The 12,877-nt window shown below is 35.7% G+C and overlaps 1 protein-coding gene across 1 annotated transcript in view; it reads left to right on the forward strand.

Annotated features, from left to right (window-relative positions):
- COL28A1 (collagen type XXVIII alpha 1 chain) overlaps positions 1-12,877 on the forward strand; it is a 60,640-nt gene that overhangs the window by 15,096 nt on the left and 32,667 nt on the right. Inside the window, exons 11-20 of the mRNA XM_039708362.1 lie at positions 2,215-2,283; positions 3,711-3,779; positions 4,831-4,899; positions 5,827-5,895; positions 6,672-6,740; positions 7,265-7,333; positions 8,630-8,698; positions 9,651-9,722; positions 11,600-11,668; positions 12,237-12,308. Coding sequence (XP_039564296.1) covers positions 2,215-2,283; positions 3,711-3,779; positions 4,831-4,899; positions 5,827-5,895; positions 6,672-6,740; positions 7,265-7,333; positions 8,630-8,698; positions 9,651-9,722; positions 11,600-11,668; positions 12,237-12,308 — 696 coding nt within the window. The remainder of the gene's footprint in view (positions 1-2,214; positions 2,284-3,710; positions 3,780-4,830; positions 4,900-5,826; positions 5,896-6,671; positions 6,741-7,264; positions 7,334-8,629; positions 8,699-9,650; positions 9,723-11,599; positions 11,669-12,236; positions 12,309-12,877) is intronic.

Genomic DNA, 12,877 nt, shown 5'->3' on the forward strand with positions numbered 1-12,877 from the left:
CCTACAGCAACAGCTCTTGCAAGGCACATGACACCAGTTACTGTTTTTATCATAGTTAATGTTTTTATCATAGTTAAAAAATAGAGCTTTTGGAAAAATATTAACTTCAGCAGGACTCCCATCTGTATTCAAGGCATGGCTCTATCAGGTGGGTGAACTTGCAAGTAAGTGAATTATTTGTGATAGGAAGCATCCCTCAGGGTTACTGTCCTTGGGAAATTCTGTCAGGGACTGTCAACATAGACAGGAAATGCAATGTCCTTTTGGGTGACAGGAAAAAAATTGGAGAGCACTTTCCAAGCACAGTAAAGGGGGTTGGCTTATTGTTTTAGCTGAGAGATGAGCCTGTATTTATCAAATACCATTTTTCAGCATGCAACAAGTTCCTACACCATTTCAGAGATTTTGTTTTATCAGCTGGAGGCAATGTGCTGAGTGGCATTTGCTGTGCATTTTACCTGATGGATATTTTAAAAAATATATTTTCAACTTCACATATTCTTTGGGTTCATTCTGTGGACCATGCTCATACATGCTAGCATGACAGAAATTTCAATCTGCGTTCTCCATTGAAGAAACAAGGATTGTGAACTGGAGCAGCTAATACTTAGCATCCTGCCTTGCCTTACAGCAGCCTGTGCCTGTTCCTTTCTCTCTCTGGCACCTCTTGCAGTGGGTAGATCCATCCCAGTCCATCCTAAACTGGCTTCAGGTCCTGAAGCTGCACGGGGCTGAACCTGTTAATGTGGCTTGGCAAGTGGAAAGGTACTGAAGCCTGAGTTGGTGCTGAGGCAAGGAAGCCTATGGGCTGAAAGGCAAAACTACATAGGCACCAGGCTGTAGGAAGCATAGAAGATGGGTTGTTTGAGGAATTGTTGTTGTTGTTGTTTGATCAGTTTCAAACAAACACACTGGGAAAAACACAGGTATGAGAAAAACTGGTACATTTTCAATTAGCATTATATCAGTAAAAATTACATTATTTATGATAATCTGTATACAGATTAACTGAATTGTGACTCTGGTCCAAAGGTTTAATGAAAATATTATTAAGAAACCCAAACAATAAGTTCTACATAGGAAGACAGTTAACCTTTTAGCTATGTTCTGTATTTTTGCAATAGTTGCATGCACAGAATCCACATTAACACAATAGCAATGTTGTTAATACCCTATCAGTGTCCTATGTAGAGATATGCTATTCCACTGAGTGACAGCAGTTTTGTTTGTGCCTTAAGACATAACTTCTCCTAGTGCTGTACCGATTTATTAGATTATGAATGTGTGCCAGCAAATCTTGGATTTTGAAAAAAAATTAAATTTCCTAGCTGTTTCCAAGCTATTATACTGTTCTGTAGTGGAATGAATGTAAGTCTGGGCATCAATTTCCATGTTATTCTAGATCTAAAGCTGCAGCAGTAGCACTACAAGTGCATAGTTACCAGAAATTAAGCTTCAAGAATAGTCTGTTTATTTACCTCTGCTATATCTTTCCATTTCTGCATCTTAGCTTCATTCTTTGAAGCTGATTGATTTTGTGAGGAAATGTAATTTTTTACACTTCTATTGACTTCTCAAGTGCAAAATTCTCATTGAAAGGTTGCAGAACTCAGCATATAACATTTATAAGTAAATAAAAGTTTCAATCCTAAAAAATTAACACCTTCCCACAAAACATTTTGGCAAAAACCAATTAATAACTATGTGTAAGTGTTGACTTTGTTAGGAACACAGTATACAGAAGAGAGAAGAGAAGAAGGAGCTGCAGTCAAAGATAGCAGTAGGAACAACAGTCATGCTGTGTATGCTTTTGTTGTAATGACAAGAACCTTGAGTGCAATGTTGGAAGCTTAAGCACTGCTTCATTTCCAAATACCCATCTTTCTATCAAGAAAAGTCTGTGGAAACACGAAAATATTGGATGAAGTCAGGACCAAAGATAGGACGAAAAAAGGAGGGTTTTTTTTAATCTTTCATGATGCATATGAAAGAGTGGCTTTATAAAATTATTATATCTTGTATGGCCAGGATATTGGCCCTGCTTCTAATCTGAACATATTTCTTCAAGACAGGTTTATATTGTTTTGTTTTATTTGTTTTTTACTTTAAAAATGTGTTTCTCTATCCCTAAAGGAGGCTTTGTAAAGACACTCTGTCAGAATTTGCTTAAACTTCTATTCATACTAATACTTTCTTTCCAATTTTTCTCTTTAGGGAGAACAAGGCCCTCCAGGTCCCTATGGTCCTGCAGGACTCCCTGGCATTGGAGATCCAGGACCCAAGGTAACTCTCAGAAATATGTTTGTTAAAGTTATGGTAGTAATTTTTTTAAATGAAATTTCCCATCTACAGTTTTATCAAACTTTTGTCTCCTAAATGTAAAACTGAATGACAGGTTTTTGTATTCACACAGGATAGAGATAAAAGACCTGCTTTTCCAGCAACTCTTGAATTTTATGATGATCCTATTGATAGAAGTAATGAACAATGCTATTTAAATGGGGGTTAACTGTGTGAGATAATTTTAAAGCGCCAGCAGATGCTTGCACTAATAAGTAATCCACTCTTCAAGGTATTGAAATGCATCTCAGTCACTCATATATGGCCAAGTGAGAAATTTGCCTTGTCATTCACTAGGGAGCAGATATTCTTACAAGATTCTCTCATGCAGCATTTCATTCCTCCATCTCATTTTATTGCAAAATACTAGAACGTGGAATCCAGTCTTGGAAAAGTCATGTGTGCCTATGCTGACCAGAAAGATCATGTGAAAAACTACAAAAACATCTGCATAGGAAACATGACTCCTTAGTTTACAATAGTTTTGTCAGAGACCTGCATCTCAGAGTCAGACAAGAAATGTAAATTGGGCAGAACTAGACCTCACTCTAGTTCTGGTGTGAAGTCTCTGGTGTAGCTTTCTGCCATCTTTTTTCCTATGTTTTGGATCCAAAAGCCACCATCTAAACACACTTATCCTTTTTTGCTTTTAGTGCTCTAATTTGTACATTTATTGAATTCCTGCATATTTCCTCTACAGTAGGGCAGACCCCAGAACACACAGAGGGTTTATGAGCTCAGAAACCAGTATTTTGCATGTAAAAGGAACAACACTTGGTCCTTCCAGAAAGAAAATAGTTTATGGAGAAGAAATAGCATCCCCTGTCTCTTTACTACTTCGTAGAAATATAAAAATCTTCTGTGCCCTTATCCTTGAAGCACACAGTCCTCAGTAAACTGGAGAAATTGTGAAGATTATGACCCCTTCTAAGTAGAAGGTGCAGAAACTGTTCAGCTCCTGGAGTTCCCATGCAATCCTATATTCCACTGAAGATGGCTTCAATTCAAGAACCTCAATAGAGGCTACAGTGAGCATCCCTCACACCTGAGCATTCCTGCTTTGGTACTGCAGCCAAATTTATTCTGAGTTAACTCCCTCATCCCTGTCATCTCTTAGGCTTTGCAATTTTAAGCAGTTACCCCTATGTCTTGAGTGCTGGAATGCAATCTAATGTTTCAAATATTAATAGAAAGTTACTTTCAAATGTTTATAATGTCCTGTATAGGGTTTTTTTTCCTTTAGGAGAAGTTGCACATTAGATTTCAAGCCTTTGTGGTGATGCCATTAAAGCATCTATATGTAAATGTTGTGCTCTTCAAAAGTTCCAAGCTGAATTAGGACTGAACTTTCTAATTTTCTTTTTCACAAGGGTGCTGAAGGTCGAGAAGGTAGAATTGGATTGCGAGGACCTCCTGGAATTGGTGAGCCAGGATTACCTGTAAGTCAGTCATACATGCATTGGGAATTTAAATGCAACAAAATAGTGAGTGTAATTGATTTTCAGTAGCTGTATTGGCTTCTGATTCCATAACCACCTTGTTCCTAGTGTGGAGCAGCACAAGCTGTTCCAGCCCAATACATCAGTAGTTGCTTGTAGTGGTTTATCCAAGCAGAATAAAACCACATCCAAGACACTTTTGGAAAGAGCTTTTATATATATATGTACTCCTACTTGTTTAAGTTTATGATAATCTTTAAAAATTGTCTAAAAAAGGACCCGAATTACATGCTTTTAATTATGTCTTTATTTTCTGAATTACAGAACTTTGGCAAGCTCTTGATTTAATACTCAGTGGCTGCTTTTTCTTCCTGAAATGTATAAAATGTATGGTTTTCTTGTTCATATGAAGACACAAATGTAGATGGGTGTTAGATTAATTCTAGTATTTTTGAAAGCTACTTTGCATTTGTGAAAGACTATTTTTCTCACAAAAATATATGGAAACTTTTTGTTTAATCAAGATCATCCTTAAAAAATACTTCCTAGCTTTAAAAATTGAAAGTTAGCTGAGTCTTGCAAGAGGACAGAAAGTGTTAGAAAAATACTTATTTCTGTATTTGTTTAAATCAAAATTAACATTCTCTAGTGTTGCCTATATAACTTGTCATTATGTATAAAAAATATGTTCAAATTGATAATTTTTATTGAGAAAATCATGAAATTATGTGAAATTATAGGGAATACATTTCACTGTAATACTAATTATTTTATTAAAAAATCTGCAGATTCATTTGAGTTGTAAGAGTACAGTCTTTAGACATTGATTGTGTAATTCACATGAATTCAGCATTGGCTTATTCTATTCCAAATGACCCAACTAATGGTTGCTACAGTTCATTTTAATTGTTGGGCTCAGTCAGATATTGTGGAAGCATTTTGACTTACCAGTGTTGTCAGTGTTGCAAAATCCTGTACTTGTAAATTACACAAAATTTCTATTAAGAACTGAGTTGCTGGTATAGTTTGAATATAATTTTTTTTCTTTCAGGGACCACCTGGCCCTCCTGGTTCTCCAGGTGAAAAAGGTTCGATAGGACACGGCATTCAAGGAGACAAGGTAGTTTTATGGAAATTACTTTCTTTAACATTGTGGACCAAATTTGAAGTAGTGTCTAAGTTATTTAAGGCCACTGATAGTTCCATTGGCATAAAATTCTGGATGATTGATCTTGGATTTGTGAACCACTGTGCTCCCAGAATATCCCATTGATTTCAGAAATTCTATCCAGGTAATTACAAAAAAAAAATGGTACAGTCCCCTCTACCAGTAGTAAGTTAATGATTCTCTTATTTATGTGTTTAATAAGAGAACTTCTTTTGATAGCGTTAGTGAGATAAATTGTCTTCCAAGAAACCACCAAGCTATTTATGTTCTGTGTTGGAAGAAGATATTCAACAACTGCTTTCATTTTGCCTTACCATTTGGGAAACTAAAAGATGAGTTGTATGAGTCTCTGTGGACAGTTATCTCATTTAGGGCATTTGCTAGGTTAATACATGTCAACTTTTTAAAAAATATGTACAAACAATAAAAAATTTATTAATAAATCATAACTGGGTTTCCCATCAAGATACAGCCCTCTGTTTTAGTGGCTTAAAGATTCTCTAGAGCCTTGAATTACTAAAAAGATTTTTCTTCCTTTTATGGAAAAGGCATCAGTCACATCCTTGCACTCAGTTCTGAACTGATCTCTCTGACTAGGGAGCATACTGTCATGTTTTCAAAATGTAACTTCCTTCCTCCTAGTATTTTATTTTCTCCTTTTGAAGTCCTATGTTCAAAAATACGAATGCAGATGAAGTATGTTATGAATTGTAACCAATTTATTTTCTCTAATTTGGTAATTCCATTGATTATTTTTCTAGTTTGTTTGTAAAGGAATACTTTTTTCCTCATTATCCACATTGTGATGACCACTTTGTCTAAGATGGTGTCCTTTATAAGTTCCTAAATACAAGTTTCAAAACTGTCACCAATTTCTAGGGTGAAAAAGGCTCTCCCGGTGTCCGTGGTCCTTCTGGACCAAAAGGTGAACAAGTCAAAGGTGACAAGGTGAGGCATAGAGTATATTTATAATTGTATCTATAATTAATTATATTTATAGTTAAATTAAGATTAATTTTTTGCAATATCACAACTATACAAAGGTATATTTCACCTGAATATGAGCAGCTATGTTGCACTGTTCCATGCAGCTCCATCCATACAAGTAGCTGAGCCTGTTAATATTAATTTAGAGCACTAAGGACTGTATTCTATGCAGCTGGGAATATGAGGGAAGAAATGTACTTTTTTTTTTCCTTCTAAAATAATTTCAGAAATATTCTAGTTAAAATATTTTCATTTTAAAATAAATATTAAATTGAAAAATCCCTGAGTCATCTAATCTAATGGGCCTGGAACAGGCAAAGAAACATGCTGATATTTTTAGGTTTTTGATATAATCTGCAGCTGCTGTGTTTATATTTGTGAGTTTTTCTTCTGAAAAAGTTGTACAAGAAACTGTCCATATTTCTGCACAAGAAAATCTTTAAAATTAATCTCAGTATGTAAAGATGAGCTATGTATCCTTCTAATAATAAAATTACAGGTGTGATCATCTAATATTATAAACAAGGTAGAGTTTGTAGGGAAGAAGGGACATTATTTTTGTTAGATCAGTTTTCATAGGCAGAGTTCCAGATATTCCAAGCACATTTAATTCAGATAGAAGCAGCAGATTTCAAGATAATACAGCTTGAGAACTGCTACTCTGTGTTTAGTTTAAATATGTTAATCAGATAGCATGGACTATTGCAATTTAGTTCTTGGGAATATCTTTTCTGTAGGGTGACCAAGGCCAGGTAGGACCACAGGGCCCACCAGGACCACCAGGAGCAGGCCTTCAAGGAAGCCAGGTAAGTCTATATTTTGAACATGTAATGAGCATTTGCATGAAGTTTTCATTTTATATTTTAACAGAGTTCTAATTTTAATGTAAAGACATTAAAAATCTCATAGTGATTTGTCATTTTCAAAAATATCAAACTAGTTTTTAAGCAAAGCTTGTAAACACAACTGATTTTGACTGATTTGAATGGTCTTAGAATCAAGCAAATGTAAATTTGGTTTAATCTGCATAATAATTTGCATAGGAGGTAAATCAGATAACATTGTTTTGGTGGTAATATATTATACATAAGAATTTTACAAGGCTAAGTACCTACCAGTTCTGAATGTCAAGCCCTTTGAAACTTGAACATGCCCTTTAGCAGTTGAATAAACTGAAACATTCCAAAAGATCTTCTGGGTTCTGTTAATTTTGGAAGGAAGATTTCTTATAAAGGCAAGATAAAATTGTTATTAACAGAAGATGGACATGTGGTGATTTTCAAATGTGGAAGAGTGTAATGCACTAAAACTCACTAGTTTTGCTTTATAGGGTGTACAGGGTCCCCCAGGAGTCCCTGGGCCAAAAGGCTCTGAAGGTTATGGTTGGCCAGGACCAAAGGTAATGGTTCAGACATTGTTTTTTAAAAGCAGCACTGTCACAAAACAGTAAGTATCTTTTCCAGGCTTTTCAAAAATGTGTTTGATAAGAAGAAAATGTAACTTTATGGGAGATAATAAATCCTTTTGAATCTTAGAGAGAAAGCCATGCATGTTATCAAGGTCTTCCCCAAGTGGAATATATGGTTTCTGCCTGCTTAGCCTTTCTGAATATGAATTTCTGTTTCTAAAGGAACATGTATTTTTAAGCAGAGGATCTTTCAGACATCTTTGTGTCCAATGAGTTTGGTGCTACATATATGCTGTGTTCAAGTAAATCATTTTACCAAACAGTTTAGCTTTAGCTCAGTGATGGTTTTGAGATTTCAGGCTAATCCCACCACACCTTCAGCCTTCGATGGTCATTGTGAGAAAGAACCAAAACCAAAGACAGAAGGCCTGAGACAGAAAAAAGAGCTGAAGTGTACTTAGCTGACCCTCCACCGCAAAAGGAGGGAAAGTAGGAAGAGAACACAAAAGTGAAGAAAACAATTACTGCTGTCAAAGCCCAGGCCTCTAGTGGTACAGTAGCAGGTGAACACTGTCAGATGAGGAAAGGGGAATTGCTGAAATATTACAAGACCAAGTGGAATGAACTGATGAACTGTAAATTAGAAGTGTGCTTAGTAATCACCTTGATTTATGAAAGGAAGATAATAGTCACTGTAGAAAAAGCACGAGAAAACCAGTGATTTTCTTCTGGATATAATGTTGGCATGTAAGCAGCAGTTAAAGGAGCAATATTTAATATTAATGTAGAGAAAAATAGGTACCTGCAAAACATGTTTTGTGGTAGGCCAGTTCTCTTCAGGTGATAAAGCAAAATTGAAAAATGGAATTCCTATCTCTTTAACTGTTTTAGAACTACAGGCAGAAAGAATTATGAGGCTAAAACTTTATTTAAGCAGGACCTCTGATTTTTCTTTATTTGGACTCATTTTTCATTTAGGAACCAAAGAGTTTTTGATATAGTCCTGTAAAGTAAAAAATAAAATGCATTGAAGCATAAGGAATAAAGTTTGAGTGATTCGCTTCAACTTTCTGCCCACTGCAGGGTTAAATAAAATAGATGCAGTCCTACTAGTTACAGGGGATTTTAAAAAACATAATTTCCCAGTTGAAAACTTGACCACTTAGGATCATAGAATTGTGGAATGTCACCACATCCACCTCTATCTGTAAGCAGCTAATTAAAATGTGCAAGTAGTCAATGAAGCTAAACTGTTTCTCTATTAAACTAAAGACTTTTCGTTGCTAGGGTGAACAAGGTGAACGTGGACAAAAAGGAGAACCAGGACCTGCAGGAAATAGCACATCAGGGCTTAAAGTGAGCCTCCTTTTATTTTTAATTGTTCTTTATATGGTCTTTTAATTCTTCCACTAATTGCTGATAAACCAAGTAGATTTTTTGGTATAAATTAACTGTGGTCAAAATAAGAAGGAATTTCAGTGAGTGTTGTAAAAGCATTGCTACTACCATAACTGGAACAAAGTTTTCCCCTAATCTTTTCTACTAGTGAGGTCTTTCCAGGGCCTGTTAGAAAGGTTGCTAACTCTCTCCCCCTATTTTTCCGATGGGAAAAAAAAAGCCAGTCTGTGTGACAACAGCGTTGTCAGTGTTACTGCTTGTGTGTTGGAAGAGATGTAAAAAAGCTTTGGCTTCAGATGCCATTTTGAAGACTATTAACCATATCTTTAATGATTTAAGTAGGGCTTCCAAAATCAGGTAAGGTGGCACAGACATCTTGTTTTTAATTATTTTTTTCTTGGATCATGAAAGAAATGCTTGGCAGGACTGCTTCCTATGAATTTTTTCAACTCTTTCTGATAAATGTTAAAAGTAATGCCTTGGTCAGTTTGTACAAATGATTAGGGTTTAGTGTCCAGTCAATTATTGGACTTTTTTGGTTGACCATACTTTAAGTCCCAAATGTTTGACTTAGCAAGTAAATTACATTCATATAACATTATTATTGTGCACAGAATAACAAACAGCATTCAGTCATGGTTTTATTCACTGAATAAATACAGATTTATTTAATACAAGTCAAAGATTTAAGAAGTAGGTGGGGAACTTGGAGAGAAATTTCAAATACTTACTCTATGGGTATTAAAAATTAGTGTCTCTATAGAGTATTTAACTTACTGGAAATAACAACCTTTATTTGAAGAAAAATATTGTTTATCTTTAATTAATATTTTCACAAACTGTTGGATCCATTTTACAGAATAAATGATTTTTTTAAATAGGCAGACATAACAATTTTTTCTTCTTTAAGGGAGATGCAGGTCTACCGGGAACCCCAGGAGAGAAGGGGGTGAAGGGAGAGAAAGGATCAATAGGGAAAAAGGTAAGGAAATACATTTTACCACATGTAAAAGGTGTACAAAAAGGGTGATGAAGGAAGAACAGATTATTTGCAGGTTTGCAGTGGAGTTCACCCTTGAGGAAAGCATATGCCAATACTCTTCCCAGGGATAAGGGACTGGGTGAGATGTGTCCAACCAACTCTACTAACAGTGGTTACCACCTGACTGAGCAACTGAGCTGCAGGCAAGCAGCCCTGGCTTTTGTGGGCAGTTGACTATTATTACATGTCACGATCTTCTTGGAGAGCAGATAGCTCATGTCTTTAGCCTGTTCCTCGTGGCCTGTTCAGGTCTTTCCTGACACTGAGAAGTAATGCTACATCAGTGGGACTTAAGGCATCTCACAGGGTGCTGAGCTGTGGCTGCAGCTGTCAGCTGTGGTGCAGGAACGCGCACAAACAGCTGAACCCAGGGTTGTTTGTTCTTAAGGGAAACTCTGAGGATCTAGGAGAAACTCCACCACATTTGGAAAAAATAATCTTATATTCAAAATGGTGGACAGTAATTTAGAGGGGTGTAAAGCAGAGTGCCCAAAATAGTAAATCTACAGCAAATTAAATGAAAGCTTTTAATTGTACTCTTTTCAAAATTAATGAGGCGTGAGTAAGCAAAAGTTAGTGCTCTGCATTTTTAACTGCTGCTGAGAATCCAGGTGCCTTCAGACAGCTACTGTGCAGCTCTTACAAGAGGGTAGCAGCTGGCTGACATGTAGAATTGATAAACTAAACATGATTTGGAGTAAGCAAATCAGCGTTTTTGACTGCGGGCTTTAAATCAGAAAATATTTGAATAGTAATAAATATCTATTAAGACTGCAACTTCACATTTTTGTCACCTAAAAGTAGAACTACCAGTCAGATGAGCTCCAGCCTGAAGCAGTAAGCCTTCCACTGTGAGAAGATATGTAGCATTTCTGTTGCTACTTAATTATATTTTTAAAATTTGTATAATCCACTGCTCACAAAGTAAGATTGGAGTGTATCAGAAGTGCATCAGCATTAAGAGTAGATGTTGGATTAAAGTTACAGATGGTCATGCTGGGCTTTTGGTTTTTTTCCTCTTGCATATTGCCTTCCTCTGATGATTAATTCTGTGTTGTCACTTTCCCTGTTGTAAGCCATTGAAGGTGAAAATAGTAGTACTGAGCAGCTGCCCTGGGTATTCAGGGCAGTGCACAGAACAGCTGGATGCCTGCAGTAAGTAGCATGGTGATATTACAGCAGTTGTTTGCAGGTGTGACAATGTCTCACCATAGTGGGATCCAGACTGATGCCTGTCAACAACAGGCGCTGTAGTATCACTTCCATCAACAGTTCGAATCAGAAATTGATTTTAACCTTATTTTAAGCTACCTTTCATTCTCTAAATTACGGCAGGTGTCCCGATACACCAGTCTGGCTTGTATTATGCATAAATATTTTGTAGATAATGTTCCTTAATAGAATGTTTTGTGTGGACTATTTTTGAGTTCTTTAACGTAATGTTCCTGGCAAATATTTTCAGCCTGGAGTGGCCACTGGCTGTAGATTTGTCTAAAATTACTTCTCAGAATCAGTCCATCAAGACATTTTTTGTTAAGTTTGCAAGCATTTCTCTTCCTCTTATATGCATGGAATCCTTCCTGCAAAAGATTGATGCAGTTGCAAATGGCACTATTACAAATGTCTGTGAAAATAAGGAATATGAATGTAGGAGATTGCAAGGCTCTAAGAGACAGAATACTTTATTCTTTGTAGGAAAAAATAACCAGATATTTACTGACATTTTGGGGAAAAGTATTTATGCAAACATTGTTTCTCATAACTCTATCAGTAAAATTAACTACATTGAAAGTAATTAATCATTTATTCTCTGTTAGGGGGAAAAGGGAGATGAAGGTCCAAGAGGCCCAGAAGGACGCCCTGGCAAAGGACTTCTGGGTCAAAAGGTATAACTTGATGTGCATGCTGGGGAAATACTATAGACTTTTGTAAGAGTTTGAATTCTGAGTTACTTTTTCATTCATTGTATCATAAGTATCAACTCTATTTTAGCTGATGATTTAAAAGGATTGAAGAGAGAGAGAGCAATGTTCTGTAGCCTGAACAAATGCTGCAAAATCAGACTCTAAAATGCAGAGCATAAAGTTCATAGGGTGGTAGAGATTTCCTAAAAATTCAGTACAGCATTTTCATTAAAGTTCAGAAGTGACAGATTAGCTTAGTGTGTTGATAGAGAGAGAGAGAAGCTAAGAGAAATTAGGAGAATAGTTAGATATCTTAATATGAAATTAAAAGTCTAGAAAGATGTATTAGTAGAGAGACAACTTTTATCTGCCATTTCATATAATTTAGGACATTTGGGTCACATTCTAGGAATGAGCAGGATTTCAGTTGGAGTGGAACATCTAAATGTCTCTATGGATTAATAATTATTGTTGTGGTTTGGGCTATTTGTGTAGCTGCAGCTGTGAATGAATCTTTGCTGTGATTGAAAAAAAAGTTTGTTTTCTTCAGGGTGACCCTGGAGAAAAAGGATCCAAAGGAATGATTGGTCCTAAAGGACTACAAGGCCAAGCTGGACCAAAAGTAAGCTTGTTCTTCCATGGTAACCCTTCTCTTTGTATTTTTTAAAAAAAAATCTATGAAGCTTATGCAGTGTAAAAATTTCTCAAGCATCCGATGCTTAGAGGCTTAACAGAACAAAGGGAAAGCAGAAATATTTCCATCATCTATCCTAAATGACACAGTAGTCTCAAGGAGAAAAAGAGTAGTGAAAGATATAATTACTTATAGTTATGCATGAGCACTGATAAGCTAAACTGAAGTTGTCCAAGTGATTCTAACCATGAGTATTTTCAAAATTTTTACTTTGAATCATTAACTTTCTGTTATAATATTTTGTAAGTATTGCTGTGAATGAATTATAATGATATTGAAATAATATAAGTGTTCTTATTATTCCATTGGATTGTAAGCCAGACAAAAAAAAATATTAACATTTTAAAAAGTCAAATACACAGTTATTTAACAACCAATAGTCATTTAAAACATTAAACTTAGACCGGCTTTGATAAGAACAATATGTTGATTTAAATATTTTTTTACAGTATTGCTTGTTTTGCAGGTGGATCTATATTGTAGATATTTTTAGTTCA

Source organism: Passer montanus, unplaced genomic scaffold (assembly GCF_014805655.1).
Source record: "Passer montanus isolate IOZ18808 unplaced genomic scaffold, ASM1480565v1 scaffold10, whole genome shotgun sequence".
Taxonomy (NCBI): Eukaryota; Metazoa; Chordata; class Aves; order Passeriformes; family Passeridae; genus Passer; species Passer montanus.